A 22,522-nucleotide genomic window follows, 5' to 3' on the forward strand; every position below is an offset into this window, starting at 1 on the left:
ATTTGCTGTATTCTTTTGAGAGTATACGAGTTGTTTTGGTTATGTGGAAGGAACATTCTGTGCAGCAGCTAGACACTGGGAGGGATTTGGCAATGTCAGAGTTGCCTATCAGGATCATCATAATATTAATTTAGTGTTTAAGATTACAGTGTAATTAGCAACCGCTTAATTAATTCCCTCTTCCTCTGTAATACAGGCCAATCTGTTAGCTGCTTCTTTTTGAGTTGGAGGTGATAATTACCCTTGTGGACCAGAGATAAAATAAGAACCAACTCAAGCCTTCATGCAAGACTGATTCAAACCTCTCTCCACTTCAAAGTTGTTCTTTGAGGTTGTGAAGACACTTTGAAAAATTTTTCTTCTGAATGGTCTCTGTAGCTGTGCAGCTCCTGAGTTCACCAGGGGCAAGAGAGCATGAAAAACCAGAAAAAAAATTACTGTGTTCAGTTTACAATTTGGAAAACAGGAAACATGAGAAACTTAACCTCCACAAGGAGGGAGTATGTCTGTCTGTTACTAATTCCCAGCTTGATCCACTCTTGGATGCATATCTGAGCTTTTGACTCTTTCCCTATTGTCAGTTTTGCTGGCTTTGTCTCAAACCAGGTTTGCTTCCCTTGCTTTCCTGGCTTTCATGATATGTTGACTGTACTTTGTGCCCTTCCTGGACATGTTTACGGTGAAAGATGAAACAAGTATCCTGTGCCAGGATAGAATGCTACCCATTCAGTAGTGAGATTTGAGGAAACTTGACTTTCAATGGGAATTATTCAAATGATTCTTTGTGGTAAGGATCTTGAAGTTCAAATGGCACATAGTGGACAGGCTCCTCTAGGTGTATGTTCCCTTCTCTCCCTCCAGACATGACCTCTATGATTCTCTCCCATTCACTGATGTTTTGACTGTGGAAAAAGAGGAACTTTAGTGAGAGGAATCGTGAAATACCCTAGATCTATTTTTGGAAATCATTAAGGCACTTAAGAATATAATTCCGTTGTCCGTTGCAATGTCTAACTAACAGGCTTGAGCTGGATCCCATATCCTGGCTTTGTAATTGGGTATTTGACCCTTTGGCCCCATAGTCCTTTGTGCTAATTGAACATCCCCAAAAGTACTGCTGCTTCTGCTAATCTGAGTTTGTCTTCAGTCACTGTGTTCCCTGCTGTGCCTCTTCGAAGAGCAAGCTGGTTAGGCAGTTTGAAGCTGTGAAGTGTGGAATAACTAGTGGGGCACAAGCAGAGTCTGGATGGCCTCTGTTACTGGCAGCAGACCTTACTGTGGAAGCCCCAGATGGTTGACTGAAGATGGGAGTCTACTTTGCAAGGTGCTGTACAAAGATTAGGAAGATGCTTTGAGCATCTCAAATAGAAGATAATTTAGAAGTGTCAAGTGTTGCTTACATATAGCTACATATCAATCAGGCCCCTGCACTTTTTATAAGTGTTCATTGGAATTAAAATATTTTCATTTAATGTATTAATGAGTCTGTTGTCATAGGCTTCACTGTGAAGCCTGAACTTTGAAGCCTGAGGTACATGCATTCTCTTTAACAGAAGTCTTATTGTTTTGATAACTGTAGAGCTTGCTCAGCATTTCTGGTTTCATTTGCAGACGGCAGTTATCACCTATGACTACCTCACCTCTCTTCGGAGTGTCCCATACGGATCAGAGGAGTATGAGTTCCTCAAATCACAGGTAGGTAGTAGCACTGAACTGCATTCCTTGGAAACAGAAAGGCACAGGTGTGTTGCTGTAATGCTGTCAGCTTAATAATTCAATATGCTTTCAGCCAGATTGTTAACAGCAAGATTAGATAGCAGCCCCATATTTGATCAGCATCTTGCGTGACTTGCATTGCCCAATGGAGAAGGTCCTTTGTCAGAAGTAGCCGTATGCATCCAGTGCCCACTTAAGTCCAATAGAGACTCAAGTCCTTGGTGTATCCATTTGGGCCCTGCTGCCAGATCTCTGCTGCCCAGACTGCTTGTGTGGCAGTCAGCTGCTGACAGTGGCCTGGCAGTGCTTTTTTATTCTGCATATTGTTTGGTAATGGCCCTAACATGAAGGCTGACTGATTTTAGTAAAAGCAGTGTGTTGAAAAGGAAATAATAGAGATGAATTAGACTTGCAGATCTCTGAGGAAATGTGAATTGTGCAAAGAAGTGTACATCTCATTGCAAAACACACTGCTGTGTTTTGATATCAGTAATTAGCAATAATAGCAAAAGCATTTCTAGTGAGAAGGAAGACAGGTATCCCCACTGCTCCTCTCAAGTCTTGAGCTGCACCTTTCATTCCAGCCTATAGCCCTATAGTTCATTGAGCTGTGAATGACACCAGGTTTTAATTGAGTGCTTGTGATGTATGTTAGCCAGGGTTTCTCTGCTATTCTGGTTCAAGGCCTCTTTGGAGTGGGAAGTACAGCTTGTGCTACATTAGGCCAGTCTGCATAGAAGTTTGCATAGTGTTTGAAATAAGGTCTTAAACCTCATTTTTCTTCTTGGTGCATGTAGGTTTTAGGCCACTGATGTGGTTGGTTATAATGCATGGAGTGGTGCTCTCCAGGCACTCTCAGACTGGAGGGACTATAAAGCTGTAAAAACAGCCTTGGGTAAGGTAGAAATCAGTGACATTGGACTCCACATCATCAATATGGTCTTAGTGTATCTGGAATGGTTTGCACAATGCCTTCCTTGGGCTTGTTCTCATCCTCTGCTGTCTAGAGATGTTAAGCTGTTCTAATGTAGTTCCCCATCCCAAGTGAGTGGCACTGATGCCCTGGTATAAATTGGAGATAGGTGTGTTGGAGTCTGGAGCTTCACTGTCCATCTGCCCATGTCTCTGCCCTGAACCTTTGCAACCTGGTTTGCAGAAGGACTGCATGTAGTTTCGTTGAGCAGCACCGAAGTTGTGGAGTTACCAGTACTGTTGACACCTTACCATTTGGCAGAATTTGCTGCAGCTGTTGCAAATTCCTCACCTTTTGCCTGTATCTCCATGGTTTCATTAACCTTTGTTATGGAGGTTTTGATGATTTGTCAATCCATGTCTCAAGCAGCCAGAAAGAGCCCTGTTTGCTGGCATTGTGCAGAGCTATGGCCTCCCTGCTTGGCAGCCAGGACTAGCTGCCAGGACTAGTCAGCCCCTGCACATGGCTGAGCCAGTGGCAAGCACAGCATGCCAGCATGGCCAGCACTGGCCTTCAGCTGCATTGAGGGGCACGAGCTGGGAGAGAGGAGGAAGTTGGCACAGGCACGGCATGAATTGGTGAAACACGTTGACCAGTGGAGGCCGATCCTGCTGCTGACAGGTGTTATGGAGTGCCACCACTGAGCCTGGCAGGGACAGCCCTTGTGGGTTCTTCAGCAACAACCCCATAGAGCTTGGGCTAGTGAAGCATCAGTTTAGCATGGAAGATACTTTGGACCTGGGCAATTGCACACCAAACTGTTTATCTTGGTTCAGTTTTGAGTGGATGGCAACCAAGTCTTTACCACCTTGCAGCTTTTTAAACTCTCTGTGGCAGGTGATTTTGTTGGTCTTGTGCTAGCTCAGAATGACTTGTAAGAAGTTACCCCATTGGAGTTGGTACTTAAGATTAGTCACTGGATAGGGCCAAGAGAATGTGAATGGCCTGCCCAACTAAGTGTTGTGTTTTAACAATACTTACCCAGATATTGCTTCTACTTGATTCTGTACTGGATAGATTTCTAGTACTCTCAGCCCTTCATTGTAATCTCTTTGTTTCTGTCCTTCTAGTGAGGCCAGCTTGACCTGTTCTTCATATACTGAGAGTTTCTAATTTTCTTTGAAGCATGTGTATGAATTAGTTGTTGATTTCCAGATGCAGTTTTGGTGCTGTGCCTAGAAGACTGTGAGTCAGGTGTGTGTGTATATGGGTGTGTGAGATGTGGTGACCATGGGACTGCTGATAGTGCCAGAAGGTCTGAATCTCGTTTTTGTGCCTCTGTCTCGAGTGTTGCAGTGCAGGTGCACATATGCCTGTGATGTGCTTGCAGCTGGAAGTGGAAAAACACTTTTTCCTGTGGATTTCCTCCTGGTACTCAGCTTACTGGTGATGCTGCTCCAGTGCAAATAATGCTTAACTTGTTTTCCATGGATTCCCAGTGAGACACTAAACTGGGTTCTCTAAATTACCCATAACCTTGCATGAAAGATGGGAAGGTTCAGTGGCAGCACCAGTCCCTGAGCCTACTGGGGCCAAACAGGGGCAAAGTCATTAGGAAACAATTAAATGCAAAGCAGATTAAGAAGGAAATGGCTTCCCCAGGGACTTTTAGCCAGGTTCCTGCTTAGCTCCATGGAATTATCTGAAATTTTACTGTACATTTCTGTCCCTTGTGAACCACTTTTGATGCTAATACTCTAAGCCCCTCAGTTCCCAGCACTTTTTAATGGCCAGAAGATGGGGAGTGTTTTACTTTCTGTGAGGTGGCAAGCAGTAGATGGGAATTCACTGTGTATTCTGAGGTTAGTTTGCATCTCCCTGGATCTCCTGTCAACTAGGAGATACGAGAACCCACTTGCCAGATGGCACACATCACCGTCCCTCAGCAACAGCCATTTTTCATTCCTGGCTCTGCCTGAGGTAGAGGTGAACCTGCTTATGTGCTTGGGTTTTATATCCTTCCCAGTGGTTGCTTCATTTCACCACTGATGGCTCAACCACATTGGAAACTCAATCTTTCTCCTAAGTTAGGGGTCCTTTCCTGGTGTGTGGGCCCTTTTCCTGCATATGATGGTACTGCCAGTGTACTAATGTCAAGGGCAGTGGTAGCCACTGGTTAGCTCCAAGACGTCATATGTCTGTAGGTCTAGTGTCAGGAGGGGAGGTATTAGGGGAGGTATAACCTTTCTTCATTTCATGTCTGTTTCATTAAGTGATTCTGGACATCTTTGCACATGTAAGCTTGGGCATTTCTTTTCATTTCTATTCCTCCTTGCACTGGGCCAGAGGAAGGAGGGCAGCCTGCTCTGTGCCATTTCCTTACCTATTGTTTTCTCAACGAAACATTTTATTCTATAGAAGGCTACATTTCTCTGGCATTCTTCTGCCTCAATGAATGTTGGCCCTTCTCAGTGTTTGTCTCCTCAGTACCAAGTCAGCCCATCAGGTGACATTTCCAGTGGTGTTCCTCACAGTGTAGCATCTGGATGTCTTGGCTGACACTTCTTCATCGCTGCCATCAATTTCTGTTGATCCTGCTGTCAGTCAGGAGGTATGTCACAACATGCAGTTTATTTAAGGGCTGGTATCAATTCTGAGTTGTCAGTGTGGGAAGAGGGTTGCAATGGGTCAGTTGTCTTGTAGATTTTGGCACAAGTGGCCACAGTTGAAAATCTTGAGCAGGATATCTTTTTGTTGTTTTCCTCTGTAAGACAAAAGCTTACTGCTGTGAAGTTTTTTTTTTTTTTTTTTTTTTTTTTTTTTTTTTTTTTTTTTTTTAAATGAAGAGGAGACAGCAAGGAGAAAAAGTATCTGTGGTCAGGGTATCTCAGAAGACAGTGGGAATCCATTCTTGAATTAACTTTGTTGGCTACAAAATTGCTTTGTCAGGGACAAGCCATTTGGGGAGGTTAATTAAATGTCCTCCTTTTGAGAGCAGAATGAGGATGTTCTCCTCATTCAAACTTATGGTTATTGGGCTGTCAGTACCTGGGCAAATACTTGGAAAGTGCAACCTTGTGCCACCCTCATACAGAATACGGTTACTTGCTCCTTAAGGCTCTTCTTGGCTTTGCTATATTTACTTCTCACAGTGGAGTGGGTATTTTCAAAATGAGTTTTTTCTCACGGTGAAGTTGCACAGTTGAAGGACCTTGGAAAAAAGAGGAATGAATGTACATGTGTGTGTGTTTTCAAAAATAATCCATAGTCTCTGGATAGTTTAGACCAATGAAATAGCCTGTGTCTTTGGACTTCCCTTGTGATTCAGTAACCCTATGTGCCTTAAATATTAAGTGATGTCTTAAAATAGTTTCTTCCTGATGGAAGTGGTCTGCATCTGCAGAGAGAAGTCCCCAGGAACTCTCCATGGCATTCCTTCAAAAAAGCAGCTGTGAATGAGGTCTGTTCTCCACCACAGCCAGTGTGTGCAGTGGTGGGTCTACTTGTGCTTCAGCCTCTGGTGAACTGAGGTGAGAAACAAATGAACTTTCCTATGAGACACGAAATAGCCATTAGGTGGCAGTGACTTTCTGTCACCAAACTAAATGGGAACTAGTAATAGAGAGGTGAAGAGCTTCAGAGCCCATCCACAGTCCCTGAGCTGATGATGTTTGGTTGCCCTGTTCTGTGCTCCCCAGGAAATCTCTTCATCTAAAAGGCATGGTCAACACTAATGCAGTCTAAAAAAGCTACTATCAGGGCCAGCTGGTGGCTTGATGACTCTACATTTGAGCACTGCTGTCTAGCAAACTTCCTGCCAACACATAGAGCATGAAAGCTTTGCACTGAAAACATAACAAGCTGTAAAATAAATCTTATAATTATAAGACACTTCCTTTTCCTCCTTGTGCTTTCTGGAGTGGTGTCAGCTGAATGCTCTGGCCATAGCATCTCTAGGTTTTAACTGTGTAGCATTAAAAAGATCCATTTTTTGTGGGATCTGTGCCTATGAAACTAGATGTTCTTCAGTCATCTGCAGTGATTTATTCAGAGAAATGGCCCATCTACTGTGACATTTTTGAAGGAGGGAGGAGAGACATGAGGGTAAGGAGGCAGTGCCTCATATATTGCACGTTTTTTCCTGGCTGTGCATGCTCATCCCTAAAGTGCTTTGCTCCAGGAACATAAGTGTGAATTTTCATGCACTCCCTGAGCCGTCTCTCTCAGCTTCCCAGCAGGAGTGACACAGTGTGCCTGGGGAGCATTTAGCTGTCTCTCCTCCAGGTGGGGCTATCCCTTTTCATTTAACCCCCGAGGACCTCATCGCATTGCTTCCTTAGAGCTGTTGAAGAGGTACATAGTATTCAGAGTAGTATTTGAAGAACATCTCATCTGGTAGGGTGGGGAAACCATTAGGAAGCCCTGGGAGGATGCAGGCTGCAAGGAGCTTGCATCATAAGAAACATTATAAAAGGAACAAATGAGAAGTGAAGAAATAATCAGGTTTTATTCAGTGTTTGGACTATGCCTTGGGTACCAGTGTGAAATGGACACTCCAGAGCAAAGTCAAGAGGTATGGCAAGAGATGGTATCATGGTCGGATAGGAGCTCATGGGCGTGGTTGATTTGCCTAGATTTTCACCCTAGATGTGAGTGGTGCAAATACAAGTGAACATGGGATTTCTCAGAGGCTGAAGGTCTGTGGAAAGAGGGAAGGAGACAAAAAGCAGAAATTGCTTAGGGTGCCACTGTAAGTGACTTAATGCTGATCCCGTTGGCATTGGATCAGACCCTGATTGGGGATGTTTTCTTAATGAAAGACTGTGTAGCCTTGAACTACTGATCAATTTGTATGGTTCATAGGACACAGAAACAGAATATTTTGAGATGGAAGGGACCCGCAATTGATCATTGAGTCCAACTTTTAAGGGAATGGCCCATATGGTTGTTGAAGGCCACCTATAAAATCAGCAGAGCTGACAGGTAGCCAGTATTTAATCTATTCTAAGAGCAGGAAGACAGTTGGCTTGAGAGTAAAAATAATCTTATCTGAGGCTGGGAAAAATAGATCCCTAAAAGTTTCATTTGGGGATAGAGACTTGCAATGCCAAAGTGGACTTCTGAAATGTTTGTTTGTTTGTTTGTTGTTTTGAGTCTTTAGCAAGACCTGTATTGTGGATTCTGTTCCCTTTTCTAAGGTTCTTGTAGTTAGCTTGCAGTGAAAGACTATCTTGAAACGCTCCAAATTAGGAGTAGAAATTAGATGTAAAACCAGGGATGGAGAGAATAGGTGGCATGCAGAGGATATTTCATGTATTAGGCCAGGCTGTAATTTCAGATCGGGACTAAATATTGTAGATGTGCTCTGCTAAAGCAGTGACCTTATCACATTCTCCCCAAAGTGGATCTGATAAAAGAACGTGCTGGAGGGCAGCTCACAATTACCTCACCTGCCAAGCAAGTGTCTTCATTTAGCCAGTTAAGTCAGTGGTGAGGGAATTGCTGTGGTGGGTGGTGTCTTGCAAGCACTCCTCTGAACATTACTTGTTCGCAATGTGGGAGGCATCTTAGTGGGTTCCAGGCAAATCCTTTTACATGTGTAGGGGCTACGCTGTTTGCATACTTGAGGGAAAGGTGTCTCTGAAAGGAACTGCTCTATTCTTCCATCTGGTGTCCCAGGGTCAGGCAGGACTCTGTCAGGCCTGAAGAAGCCCTGTGGACTAGAAAAAAAGGAAGCTATGTTTCTCTTGAACTAGAGTATTTGATGATGTAGTTCTAGGAATGAACTAAAAAGTATTGTTCACTGTCAGGTTTTAAAGCTACCCCTTGCTTTATTTACTCATGTTCATGTGCCCTGCCTAGAAATATGGATTTTTGTACACCTGGACAGACACTGCACTAATGTGTTTGCCTGTAGACATGTGCCAGTTTGTTCGGGTTGGAGTCCTTATAGTAAGGCAGCCATGTTTTGAACAGTCAAAGGTTCAAAGATGGCTTTGGAAGAGTTAATCCAATAAGGTAATCACATTCACTGCTACACTAGTTAAGCCTATTTTTGGTTCCGTAGAAATGGCTTGGGGTGTCTTTATTTTTGTTGAGTTTTTTATTTACTTGAATCTTTTTTGGCTTGAGAGTTCTGTCTCAGTGGCTGCAAGTTCTGCTGATGGTGCACCATTCAGAGCAGCTTGCTACTCCTTCCTCTGCAGTAGCATCATTTTGGCAGGTCTGACACCAGTAACAATTTGTTTTTGTCAGTGTACTGAGCCGATGTGACATGGAAGAGGGCCACAGCCAGCAGATAAACAGGGTTGTCTTTATAAAGCCTCCACTCTGTTCCGAGCTCCACTTTAACAAATAATTTGCATGTGAGCTTGCACATATATGAACCTGCCCAGTATTTTATGAAATGCCTTCTGCCAAGCCTGAATCCATTTACTATGTTGCTAGTTTTGCTGAATTTAGAGGTAAATTCACTGAAAAGGTCACTAGCAGAATTGCTTTTCAAAAGAAACCCCATCTCTTAAATGTCTTTACTGCCTGTGCAGTCTTTGTTTGAAAATGTACTCATTTTGAGTTGCCTGTGAACTCTGTAACTGTGCAGCCTGTTTGTTATTGTAGGGCTTTTCTGAACACAAGTTGTTTTTTACAGAACTGCTGAAGGGCAGCAGGCTTTGTTTATCGTAGGACTGTTGTGTGAAGAGAAGTAGGGAAGATAAGCTTTTCTCCCTCGGGCCCTTTCCTTTGCATTCACAGTGAGGCAGCACAGCCAGGCATTTCCAGAGCTCAGCAGGAGCTGTTTCATCTCCTCAATGCCCTGATATCACCTGTTCTGTCTCTCTTCTTCCTCTCCAGGACAACATCCCTGCTTCTATTTCTTGCAGTAAGCTGAGGTTTTGCTGTGTCAGTCTCAATTGGGAGTTATTCCGTGCCAATATACAGAATGGTGATCCTTGACTGGGAAATGTTAAATTGGAATGATGGCTCCTGAATGATGGGGATTGAGAAACAGCAAGGCTGTTAGCTGGAAAGGCACTTTCTTCACTCTGAACTGATGCTGAGTTCAGGACTGTGTGCTTGAAGACAAGAGGTGACTGCAGTCTGGTGCATGTGTGGGCCTCCCAAGAGCAATACCAGCTCCTGCCACCCTGACTGGCAGCGTTGTATTCTCTGCAACTTCCCTTGGCTTCTACTCTTCCCAAAGCAGACTGAATCTGTACCAGAAGTGAGGGTGATGTTCAATTCTTTTAAACCTATGTTTTATTTTTGTGGTAGCAAGTGTTTGGTGATGTGGTGAAGTACTGAGAAAAATGCACACAGAAGCAGCTTCCTGTATGCATCTCTCCTGGTGTATCCCCATCTGAAGGCATGCAGCTTCCCCCACTGGCCCTACACAGCTGAGCTGTCTGTTCGCTTCTACTGCCATCCTGTACACTTGTGTCAATAGCAGCCAAACCAGCAGGTTTCCCCTTCCCAGTCCCTCTCTGGAGTAGGATTCCTGGCTTTGGCACACCTTGGTCCTCATCTGAAAAGATGAGCTCCACAATGTGTATGCCTTAGTTTTGTTCCTGTAAATCTCACTCCAGGGACAGTCAAATGTCAGGTTCCACAATGTGCTGAAATCCAATGAGCTCACTGCCCAAGGAAGTCTTCCATTTACAAATAGCCTAGAAACCCACTATTTCCTATTAGTATGTATGGAATGAAGCGACTAATGCAGACATGTGAATTTGATTTGAAGGATACTAAATTTAAATAAAGTAACAATAAAGAGGTCCAGCTCTGTCCTTTTGCGAAATCTTTGAAATGATGGGGGATGTATGTGTAGCTAATAAGGGAAAGTTCCTTTAACTAGTGTTCACTGCTTATAATTGTTGGACACAGGTGTAGGAGATTAAAGAAGCAGTGTATTTGTAAGACGATTTAGCCACAGAACCCCCATCCCAATGACAGATGCCCCTCCTTCTACCTGCATTGCTCAACAAATTTCTTCTCAAGAGGGGAAATGAATTCTCAGTAGAAACATGCCTAGTAATTACCCGCACTGTAATTCTGATGTGCAGTGCTGTCACCCACCATCAGGTGGGAGTGGAAAAGGCACTGCATTTTGTTGATGGTTGAACATTTGTTTTCCTCATCATTTTGACACCAGAGGTAATTGCCATTCCTGAAATGTTCTCTTGCTACCATTACAAAGCAACTGTTAGGGACAAACTAATTATGAAGAATCTCGTTATGACAGATTAATAGGCCAACAGAGGGGATTTCTTTTTTTTCTTTCAGGCAACTGAATAGTAAAATCTAACATCTAAACGCATGCTTCTCTGTAAGCCAACAGATTTTTTCTTAGATGTGGGAGATTTGAAAAACTAGAACTAGAGGGTAGAATGGGTTGCCAACCTTGCTTTTATTGAGCTTTAGGTTTCCCAACATTATGTGCCAAAATGAGCTAGGGTAGGGGCATTGCCATATGGAGGGAAGGTCTTCATGGTTGGTATTGGATCAGCGTCTTCTCTCTGGGTCATGGTTGAGCAGCATCATGAAGGCTTGAAGTGAAGAATGCTGGATTTGTGAATTTTATGGATTTTAGAACCAGACACAAAGTGATTACCTGGACTGCTTTATTGCTAGTAAGGGTTTTCTGTGTCAGGGAGGCCCAATTAATGTGCTGGTTGAGTTCCAAGTGGCCAGTATGCTTCTGTCCCCCGGAAGTTGCAGACTACCTGCTCCAAATTATTCTTATGGTATGCTCTCTAGGAGTTGTTGTCTTGTGGCCCAAACATGTCTGCTTTCCTGTAGTAGAGGGGATTGAGGCACCTTACCTCCCTGTGACAGAACCATTCTGTCAGTGCTTAGAGGAGGACTTTGAAATACGTGTATTTCTCACTGCTGTGTTTAAAAGCTCACACAGCGTATGAGTAGTTTGGACAGCAATCCATGTAGACTTGTTAATTGTGCTTTCAAAGAAGCAGTTAGCTATGTATCTCGTGGCTGACTGGCTACTATGGGGTGCTAGTGAATGCCAGGTGCTGATGAGCAAACCATTAAGAGGGACCCAATTATAGACTTCAAAACAGAAATAATGTAGATTTAAAGAAGCTCCTGGATGATGTCTGTTCATGTTCTCAGCTTTGCTATGATGTCTCCCTCAAGTTGTCAGGCAACTACAGATCAAAGGATCTCTGTAGAGACTGAGTCCCCTCTTACCATCTCCAGCCAAGTGTTTGTCACTGCAGCACTCTGTCCAGAAAAGGAGCAGATCTTCAGAGGTAATCAATGTGCAGCCCCCATTCATGCCATGATCTCCTTAATGAGAGAACAGGGAAGTTCTGTTCTTGTCCAGAGACTGAATCAAGACCGTGTTTATATAATTTTCTATTTTCTCCTGCCTGCTGACATCAACTTTCAGTTTCACTGTAACTTCATTCTTCATTGGATCTCTGTGTGGAGTATGTAAATGCTTTAATATTAAATATTTAAGGCTAGAAGTCATAGATAGTATTTGTTTTGGATTACTAGCATGTGCTTTAATTTCTTTGCTTCATGTCCATCTTGTGTTGTGCAAATTCTTTAATGTCCTTTTTTTTGCCATGCAAATATTGTCTTTGGGAACATACACAGTGATTGCACTTGGCCAACACTATCTGATTCTTTGGAGGATCTTTGTCAGTATTATTGTTCTGTCAGGTTTTGCACCAATATCTTTTATCTTGAGTTTACTATTTGCATTCTGGCCAAGGTCAGGCATTGGCTATCTTTGACTAGCCTGCTGATGGAGAAATGTTGAATATGTAGTTTTATATAAAGATGATCTCAGTTTTATTCCCCTCACAACCTTGGTGAGCCACAGCCAAGTGCAGGGAAGGCATGTACAATATTGTTCATTGTGATACCAGCTCCAGTAAAGGCAATTGGCTCCGGTACTGTTGGAGATGATAATTCCTTCTGCTTTTTGTGGGAGCAAAAGTAATCTACTCTGGATTACATATGGCCTCACCTGGGCTCTCCTTTTGTTCATCTCAGTTTAGTGCCATGTCAGATATTCATGTTTTACTTTATTAAATTGCTATCTCATGCTATTTTAAAGTGGCACTCTCGTAGTCAGTATAGGTTCTCTTTCTTCCTTGTGTTTCTAGCAGCCATAAGGATTCAGTAGACCAAATGATACCTTCACTGGCACCCACATAAGACCGTTTTATCCAAATTCTGTTTTCACTGACACCTCCAGAAACCTATTGTTTTCACTGAGAAAGCACAGGAGTGGCTGCAAGAAAGGACTGGGCCTTCTAATTGCAGTTTAACAAGTCTATTGTGTATGAATCAGAAGAGACACTAGCTCAGTCTCCCATACTGGTGACATTGTTGGGATGCTAATAGACACCAGCTGCCTTTCTTGGTGCGGAGCTGTGTGGTGTCAACTAGATGAAAATGCTGGAGTTATTTATATATATTTTTTCACTGAAATCAGCAACTCTGACAGGTACCCAGAAGGGAGCAGACCTGCTGAGTAACAAAGGAACATTCCTTGTGATTTTTTTTTCTTTTTTAACATAGGCACTTTTTTGAATGTAGAGCTGCACTTTGCCGTTGGTGATGACTTATTGGCATTGCAGCCACTTTCTCTGTTGGATGTGGTGCTATGACAGTCACTGCAGTTTTTTGGAATTGACAGCGTAATCCCATGGTTATTATCTTTCCTGACTTCCTCGTCAATCCAATTTAATCACTTGTAGGTATTTCATGTGTTACTGTCTCTTTCCTCCTCAGACATCCTGTTCCTGTGGGAAGAGGTCTGTACTTTAAAGGTCAGAGCTTCTCAGATTAAAGAAGGGGGAAGCAATCTGCCTCTGTCAGTTTGGTAAGGGGCTGTGTTCTCTTTAGAGACACTGAAATAAAACCCCTTCTTTTGGGAGTCTGTCACCAAGGTGAATGCTGGTGTGTCTGCATGGCTGTAAGAGAGGGAGCCGGCTTGCTCTGCTCCCCTGGCTGTTGGAGTGACTTGCCAGGAGAGAAGTTACATATGTACAAGGGGGAAAAGCTGCTGTTGCACAATTTAATCGCCTGACGTTGACTCAGATAGGTCCTGACTAGAGGTCAGCTGTGACGTGCAGCTGGTAGGGTGGGATTCGACTGTTGGGAAGAGAAAAATGCCAGCCCAGATTCTTCAGCGTTGACAAAGTGGATGTGACGATTTCTCCCCTCCAGCTGCAGCAGCTGCCTCTGTGCTTCCTACTTTTCTGCACACCCACAGTAGCAGAGCAGACTGTGAAGCTACCCTGTCTGGACCCTCAGCTGAACTAGATGAGACTTAGCTGAGCTTTCTTAATGGTGCTTGGGCCATCCATCCTCATAAAACTTACCTTTCAGTGTGCCTTTCAGTCTGTCTTCTGCATGTTGAGGCTTCCTGTGGAGTTCATGGCTTTTCCAGCTGTATTTTATTGCGGGATGGAGTGTGGGAACTCAGGGAGCAGGCTGTCAGATCTCCATCTTCATTCCTGCTGCTAGAATTCTTCACTTAGCTTTGAAAGTGTAGCCAAATCTGTATGAGCTTCAGTGACAGCTAATTGCTACTGTGACCTTGTTTGAGCTCTTCCTTCCACCTTCCCTATGGCCCAAGACCAGCCCTCACTTCCCATGCTACTGCCTTTCCATGGTCTTCTTACATGGAAGTAGGTGTCTGGGGAGTGTTCTCCCTTCAGGTCATTTTTACTGCACAACATTATTTCTTGCTATTCTGTCAGTAGTATGTGGTTTCTGCAGGGTGTGTCAGCAGCTCCTGTGTAGGGAGCACTTCTGAGTGTAATACACAGCTTGGTTGATACTGTTGCATACAGCAACTGAAAACAACAAATGAAACAGGGCTTCCTAGGACTGATGGGAAGGTGTGAGAGTCCCCCCCTCCACAGCTAAACACAATACTAAATAAGATGGTGTCTTTACAGTACTCAGCTTGTTTTCACTGGCATCCCATGTTTTTTGATCCAAGCTGAAGTGAATTAATTTTGTTAGCTGGATTTTGAGAAGTGCTGTGTCAAATTTATTATCATTTCACCTGCCTCCATGGAGCTGCAGGCTCTGTGATCAATGGATCAAGACATGTGCCTCATTTCATTGTGGCTTCTGTGAATGTCTCCGTGCCTTCTGCAGACGTGCTGTTGAACTACTTTCTGTCCTCCTTGGGTTCCCTGCAATGAAGCACAGGACAGATCTATTTGTATATCAGCTATCAGGACAACAAGGCACTGAATGCACTTTTATGAACCTGCTGTCTTTGCTAGTACTATATGTTTGTGTCAATGTGGATCTAATCCTTCTGTCTTGGGCAAATCTGATCTGATCTTATCCTCATGTGTAAGTAACTATTCACTATAATATATGTGCCCCCCGGGAAGGACCTCTTGAATAGTCACAGGGTAAAACAGCCTCAAGAGCAGAACCTTGTTCACCAGAGGCAAAATCTGTGGGTGTAGGAAACTCAACTTGGCTCTCAGATTCCTGCTGTAGGCACGGAAGTTCTACAGCCCAGTTATTTTAGCATGTTGTTTTCCCTTTGTCTCTGACCAGCCCTTCCCTGTACTCCTTGTTTTCCTGGCTCAGGAGACTTACACAGAACAGTGCATTATAACACGGAGGTGTCTAGAGGGGAAACAGCTGCTCTCTTCTGATTTTTATCCTGAACTGCCCCACAGATAACTAATTGCAGCTCAGTTGCTTCTATTAGCTATTTACCTAAAATTGAGCTGGCTAATGAAAATGTTTCTAATTAATACGAGGCAGATTAAAACTCATTACAGCAAGGTCGTCAGTAATGAGAGATAATCAGAGCACAAATGACCGAGCTTGGAGTAAAATGAAGATGGAACACAAGCAGGCGTTTGGTGCTGGTTGTGCACACACTAGCCAGCAAAGGGCAGGGTTCAGCAAGGTGACTGCTGGTGCTCCGCCCTGCAGTTGAGAAACGCTGCTTCCTACTCTCCAGAGCAGCTTGGGGAGTGACTGGACAAGGAGGTGGACCTCAGCCTAGTGTAAAAATGTTTTCTGAACCAAGTGGCATCTCACACTAGTGGTTTGTTGCTAGGCCACCCTTCAGTCACCTATATGAACCAAGTCGTGAATAGGGGTTTTAGCAGGAAGACATGGGAGTATGTGTGGCACAGGTGGGATGTCAGCTCTTGTGTGTGCTTGTATGTGGAAATTCAGAGTCCTTATGGCTTGGAGGATGTGGGCTTGCATATCTGTTCAGTGTCAAATGTGTTGGCCTAGGTTTGGAAGAGTCCATGGTAATCTCCAGGAAGTTTTGCACAAATTATGAAATGTGTTTGCTTTAATTTCAGCTACATGTAGCACTACTGATACAAGATCACAGCACCAACCCCAGATTTCAGTGTCTGTGGGCCTACTGTCTGTATTCCATTAGTACCGAGTTTACTGGCCATCCTGCTCATTGTGTGACTCCTTGTTTCTGTGCTTATGAAACTGAGAAGCTAAGAAGTTGTCACTCCCCTTTTTTCAGAGGGATCATCTCCATCCTTAATCCTTTCCAAACTATAAAGTTCTTTTTCTTATTTCCTTTCTGTCCCACTGGCAGTCAGCTGCTCTGCCAGAATTTCTGAAGGATCTTATTAAGTTATACAAACTCACAAAAGTAACAAATTATTAGGTAGTGAGGTACATCGCACCAGGACTTATTTAAATTCCAAAGGCATGGATCTATCCACCATTGGCAGTATGAGCAGTTACTATTGGTATAAGGAAGCATTTGAATATCAGATATCTAGTGTGCCTAGGAATGAGCTTTTGTAAAAGGGAAGTAGGAAAGATAATGCAAAAAGCAGGCAATAACAATTGTTATTATTGTTATATAGAGTTGTGTGTCTTCCTGCAGCATCCTTGCTGCCAGTCAGTTTGATTACCAAGATGCTTGTTAGTGAAGGCTGTAGTAGTTTATATTTACTGTATGCTTATTCAGATTAGTTGAAAGTGAGATAACAGCCCCTTAGACAGAACTACACTGTCACTGAAATGGGTTCTACGTTTTGTATTGCTGTTTTTAAAGCACCCAAGTACCCTATTCATATCACCAGTAGCTGTATCCTCCCTTTGCATCTTTACAAATCTTTTGGCATGGCCACTGATTCCAGTTTCTCACTGTGTTAAACTGAGGTGGACATCTTTTCATTTTTCTCTGGTTTGTGCTGTCCTGGGTCATCTAAAGCTGTATCTACAGTTTTACTAGTCCTGTGCATATGGCCCTGTCATTACTGGGGGTGGAAGAGAAAAGGACTATGAACAGATTTCTTTCCTGTATTCTCTGACATGTCTTTTCTCTGTACTCAACCATGTCTTGGTGATACCTGTCGCAATAGGACACAAAACAAAGATATTTGACCAGTCAGAAGGCAGTAGAAATCAGAAGGCTTTATTTACAATTCATTCAGCCCTTTTATAACATGCTGTGCTAAGAAGGCATCTTATTGATCTATAGGACTGACACTTCTCCCATTGGCTAAGTAACAGAAATAGCAAACAACACCTGTTGTTATGGGAAAGGAATATTGCTTACACAAGGTTGTTTTGGGAAAAAGAAAACTGTTGAAAAGTTTCCCTTGGGAAGAGCTAGCAATTCTCAGGCTCAGAAAATATCAAGCCCACAATACCCACCACAAAGGTGATGACATCCTCTTTTCCCTCTGTAGGGAGTCCAAAGGACAGCCTGGCTCTTCCAGTCCAGTCTCCTACTGCAGGCATTTCTGGAAGAGTCTTCTTGTCTAGGATGGCTGACAGCATATATGCTTGGGATGCTTTCACCCACTGTGTGCCGAAAGTTTCTTTCCAGCATCCCAAAGGCTTAGTATGAAAGACCATAAGCAGCAGTTCTGTTCTGTGGAAGGAAAGCAAGAGTTCATCATCAATGACACAAGTCCTTCAAATGGCAGGTAATTTAGTGAATATGGAAGACCCTTGGAAACAGGTTGACCTCAGCAGAAAATTTAACCAGAATTTGGGAGCTGGATACACCAAATAGGTTCTCTAAAGGTTTTAATAATGCACCCTGTTTGCATTCTATTATTGTGGCCAGACAGTGGGGTAATTTTTGTCTTGATGCCTTGAGCAGTAGTGTTTAAAGCCCTTTAGACATTTTATTACCTGTAATGTTCTTACGAGCCTGTAAAACGGAGAATAGCGATTCTGAGTTTCGTAAAGAGCTTTGTAAAAGCACTCTTAGAGATGAAAAGCTCCATATAAAATCAGGTATGGTTGTTTTATCATAAATATCTAAAGCCTTTCTGAATTCCATTAAGCTCTTGGCTTCTCTATCCTCTGACAGTGAGTGCCACTGGTTAATGCTGTATTGTGCAAAATGGGATGTAAAAAAAGAAACAACTTAAAAACTGTTGTTGTTTTGTGGAATGCCCTATTATCTGTGAGTTTATGAGAGTTGGAAATAGGAATGGAAGCTTTTTTTTTTCATTATTGCATGCAACTTTTCTTTCTTATGCATCAACTCTCTGTAATCTAAACAGTCTCCCAACATTTCAAGTCTGTTTATTAAAAGACTCTTTTATATGACATGGTCATATTTCCCCTGTCTTGCTCTGTCCTTTTTTATTTATCTACCTCTTTTTTGTGATAGGATGTCTAGAAGCCAGAGTGGGGTTGTACATTCAATTTATACAATAGTGTTTTGATATTTTTAACATTTTAATCTTTTTTATCACAGTCAAACAGTTTTTTTTTTTCCTGACTCACTCTGTGCATTGAGCAGGCTGAGCTGTCCACAAGAACGCTATCCAAGTGTAGGATGGTTCCAGTTAATTGAGAGTCCAGCAGTGTGTGTGGCAAGGACAGACTGCACCTCCCAGTATGTGTAACCTTGCAGCCATCTATGCTGAGGGTGAGATCTCCTGGTGTATTGATTTTTCACCTGTCTTTGGTAGGGACTTCGCAGGGCTTATTTTTCCACAGTGGTGGATAATATCTCTCATGGAATTTTTGTCACTACACTATTTTCTCCTTTGCCGGATCATTAGCAGGAAAATTAAACTTTGGTGTAAGAACAGGTATAATGGGACGCTTTGCTGTTTGTTTTTGACAGTACTGCAGGTCAATCCTTTTGTAGTAGAGAGCTCCTTCTGCCTTCTGTGCACTACCTCTTCCCCTTTTCATCATGTCTCTCTGTTTGCCATGCTAGTTCATCTGCCCTGGAAGTAACAATGAATGCAGGTCCTAAGATAGACAAGGCTTCTGCAGGATCATCTGGTCTAAAAATGCTCAGAGCAGGTTGAAATAAAACTGTGGTGAAAACAGCACTAAATGTTGCAGCTTTCTCCTAATTGGAGTATCTTCTATTGCTGCTGTCAGTAGTGCTGGGTTTCTGGGCTGGGAATGGGATAAAATGAGCAAGTGATGTTCTTGTATCTCCAATAATTACTGAGTTTTCCTTTCATTCTTTGTGAGGATATTTATTGAAAGCCACTTGAAAGTCCCTGTAAATACCTCTTTTCTAATACCTCTTTTCTGTTGGCTATTGTATTAACAAGCTCACCGTATTTTGGTGGACTGGTGAAGAATGATTTTTTCCCCTCAAAATCCCTGTTGGCTTTTTATCAGTCTCATCACATTTAGCTAGATGATTTTTAGTACTCCCTGTAATTATAGTCTCAACTAATTTAGTTGATGCAGAATTAAATCTTGCAGGACTATAGTTTCCCAGATTAGTATAGATTTTTCTTAAAAACAGGGCAACATTTATTCTCTTTCAGTCCTTTGCAAGCTAACAGTTTTAATATGAGATTTCCTTTTATTATGGTTATTAACATCTCAAATACTTTTTGAATTAATCTCTAATTTTTATGTGATTGAGGTTTTCCAGATGTTTTCTGGAGACGCTTTTCTTGAAATACTGTCTTGGAGAGTGTGTCTCCATTGTAAGCAGTGATGGGCAGGCTGTTTTCTCTGCATTCCTAATCCGCATTTCGCGTTTTGCCAGCTAAGAGTATGCCCTCCAGAGCTGGGATATCTTTTCTGAGAGATTTCATAGGAGGACTTGCTTCCACCACTTACTTTATGTATGGTAAACATATTTAATATATAAACATCTCTTCAGTGGCCTTTCTGAGCACTTTTGCCACCAGGTCTTGTCACCAGATATCAAATACTGAAGTTCTCATTGGCAGATTTTAGTTCGAGTTTGGTTTTTTTTTCAAATTAATTTCTTTATTTTTAAGACCAGATTAGCATCTGCCAGTTTATGACATCTGCACATCTGATGTTCTGATGAACAGTTCTTTGCCAGTAATCTGTGTAAAGGCTCCTTCCAAAGCAATCAAATTACTTGAGAAACCAGATCTACTTGTACATCAAGCATAAATTAAAATATATCCCTTTGCAGCTCTGCTTGCTGAGCATGTGCTTCATCCCAGAGATGCCTCCTCTCCACACCCAGGAGTTGTTTCAGAGTTTTAAAAATCAGTGTTAATATCGGTCTAACTGAAGTTAGGTAAAGCAGAGGAGTCTGATAGCCATGTGGGCCAATGTAGAATTTGTCCTGCTGAAATTTGGAGAAGGGATTTGAGATAGAAAGAGGTGCCCATGTGGACTGAGGAAAGAGCCACACACACAGACAGCATTTGTGATCTGAAGGGCTTTCTGCCAGAAGCTTGTTCTTGATATCCTCGGTACGTGAAGTGCTTCCATTCTTTGTAGAGTGCTCCTGGGGGTGGTGCATGCAAGTACATCTGTGTAAAAACTAGAACTGTAAAACACAAAAAGTGGTCTTGTTTCCAGCTCTTTCCTCCGATAGAAAGAATCTTTGAAGTATTTCTTGGGCAACAAAGAGCAGTATCTTGAAGAAAAGTTCTGAGCCATTCTGGGGATTTCCATTTACCTTGCATTTTCTTCAAGGTGGAACAGAAATGTGGGCCACCACTATTTGGACACTGTAGTAGGAATTTGATGCTCTTACTTTGTTATTAGAGGAATGTAGTCTGTCAGAGAAACAAGTGCTGCATCTGGATTGTGACCTATTTTGGGGAGATCCAAGAAAATAATAGATATCATTAGGAAAGTTTTCTGCTAAAAACCCTGATCTGGTAGGTAAGCAGAGAGTCCTTGGAAGCTGCATTCACAGTCCTGCTTCATGCTCACTGTATTTCTGCTTCTAATGCAGACTGGAGTTTTGTAAGATGTAGGGATACAGATTTGCTTCTTCTGAGACAAAAGGTGCTTGTTCATCTTGTCTCTCTAGAAGTTCAGGAGCTGGAATTCCCTGGTCCAGCCAGCCAGCCAGGCTATCCATCTCTTTTTAAGCCAAGCTGGTTGTGAGAGCGTTGTGAAAGCTGCTTTGCATGGGGTTTTGTTCTTTGTTCCTGGAGCCCTCTGTAGAGGTCCCCTTGTCCAGGACTGCTGCATCCTTGAGGCTAACCAGCTTCTCAACAACGTGGATAAATAAATTTGTGAGGGCAAAATTTTTCTCTCACCTCACCACCTCCTTCTCAGCAGTAACCCAGATGCGAAGATATGCCCTGTAGGCAAGCGTGTCTACAACCAGTTGCATTTTTAGCTACATGAGTTTTCCAGCCTGTTCTTTCCATCTCCCTTGGGAATCCATGTGGTGTGGATAATACACTGGAGCCAGCACCTCCACTCTGAGCTGGCTGCTTGGCCTGTCACCCAGCACTGCACTACAGCCCCAGGTTGCAGCTGCTCTGCCCTGAGTCATGCTGCAACCTGGAGTCATTTGATGGGCTCCTGCTGTGCATGGGAGATGCAGGGCCCTGTGCTGGCCTGAGCTCAGTGCAGGGAGATCAGTGCTGGTTTTCTTGGAACATATCTGTAAGAGCCTTGCCCCTGTTTCCTGCCAGTGCCTTTGACTATGGCTGCCCAACACCTTCAGGTGTGTGGCTGGCCACCCCTCTCCTTCACTGCTGGCAGGGGTTTTCCTACACAGCTGGAGGCAGGGGGTAGAGGGTGACTATTGGAGCTGCAAAAAAGCTCTTTCGATGTGATGGGCTGCAATCCTGGTGCTGTGACAAATAACCCAGCTGCACTGGCTCTCTCTCTCCCTTTCTCTTTTATCCCATTACTCCCACCCTGGCTTTCTTACTCTCTCATCTTCTGTTAGGAAGCAAGCTTCCTTTCCTTGTTTCCTTTTGCCCTGCTTTTGTCCTTGTTGCACACAGGGAAGGAGAGCAGGCAAAGAGCCAGGACAGAGGCTTGTTACAGCTCGGGCTTCAAAACTCTTGTGTAAAATGCAGGAGAATGATGTGGGAGACTTGAGGCATACTCATGGGTGTTATTTGCAGCCTATATATGTGTGAGTGTGAGTGTTTTTGAGCTGGCAGTGTGCTGGGGGGAGCTCACTCACCTAGCACAAATTACATTTGCTTGTATGTGCCCACCCAGGAAAATGCGTTGGTACATGTGTATGAACACACATGCATCAAACTGTCAAGTCTCACACTGAGGGCAAGACTTGCACATTAGGCTTTCTCCTTACACTCCCCTAGGCCTGTGTTTCATGCACTTGCAGCACAGCACTCAGTCTGCCCCGACACATTCCCAAATGTGAGACACTCAGCCCATCCGATGATGTGACATGGCACTGCTTTGCACAGAGAGCGAAGATAGCTAATGAATGGCCTGGGTGTATGTGGTGTTCATGAATGTTTGTGGTATTGTTCCTTTTTGTCACGTACTTCAAGGTGTTTTGTGGAGTCCATCACCACAGGATCTTGTGCAGCTGAGTGCTGCAGACATAGGATTTGACCTTCAATGACTTCTGACACAGAAGCCAGAGGAATAAGGACACTTCATGCAGATTGGTGTCAGGCGTTAACAGGAGATGGGTGCACAGCTATTTTTTGTTATTGATCTGCTTAGGTTTTATTAATGTAT

At 43.2% G+C, this 22,522-nt stretch overlaps 1 protein-coding gene across 2 annotated transcripts in view; it reads left to right on the forward strand.

Annotated features, from left to right (window-relative positions):
* Positions 1-22,522, forward strand: part of ADCK1 (aarF domain containing kinase 1) — a 75,136-nt gene that overhangs the window by 5,764 nt on the left and 46,850 nt on the right. For both annotated transcript variants that reach the window (XM_066188588.1, XM_066188587.1), the window contains exon 3: positions 1,612-1,695. In XM_066188588.1, coding sequence (XP_066044685.1) covers positions 1,612-1,695 — 84 coding nt within the window. The remainder of the gene's footprint in view (positions 1-1,611; positions 1,696-22,522) is intronic.

This window comes from Chamaea fasciata, unplaced genomic scaffold (assembly GCF_029207755.1).
Source record: "Chamaea fasciata isolate MVZ Bird 193981 ecotype frontalis unplaced genomic scaffold, bChaFas1.0.hap1 SCAF_7, whole genome shotgun sequence".
NCBI lineage: Eukaryota > Metazoa > Chordata > Aves > Passeriformes > Sylviidae > Chamaea > Chamaea fasciata.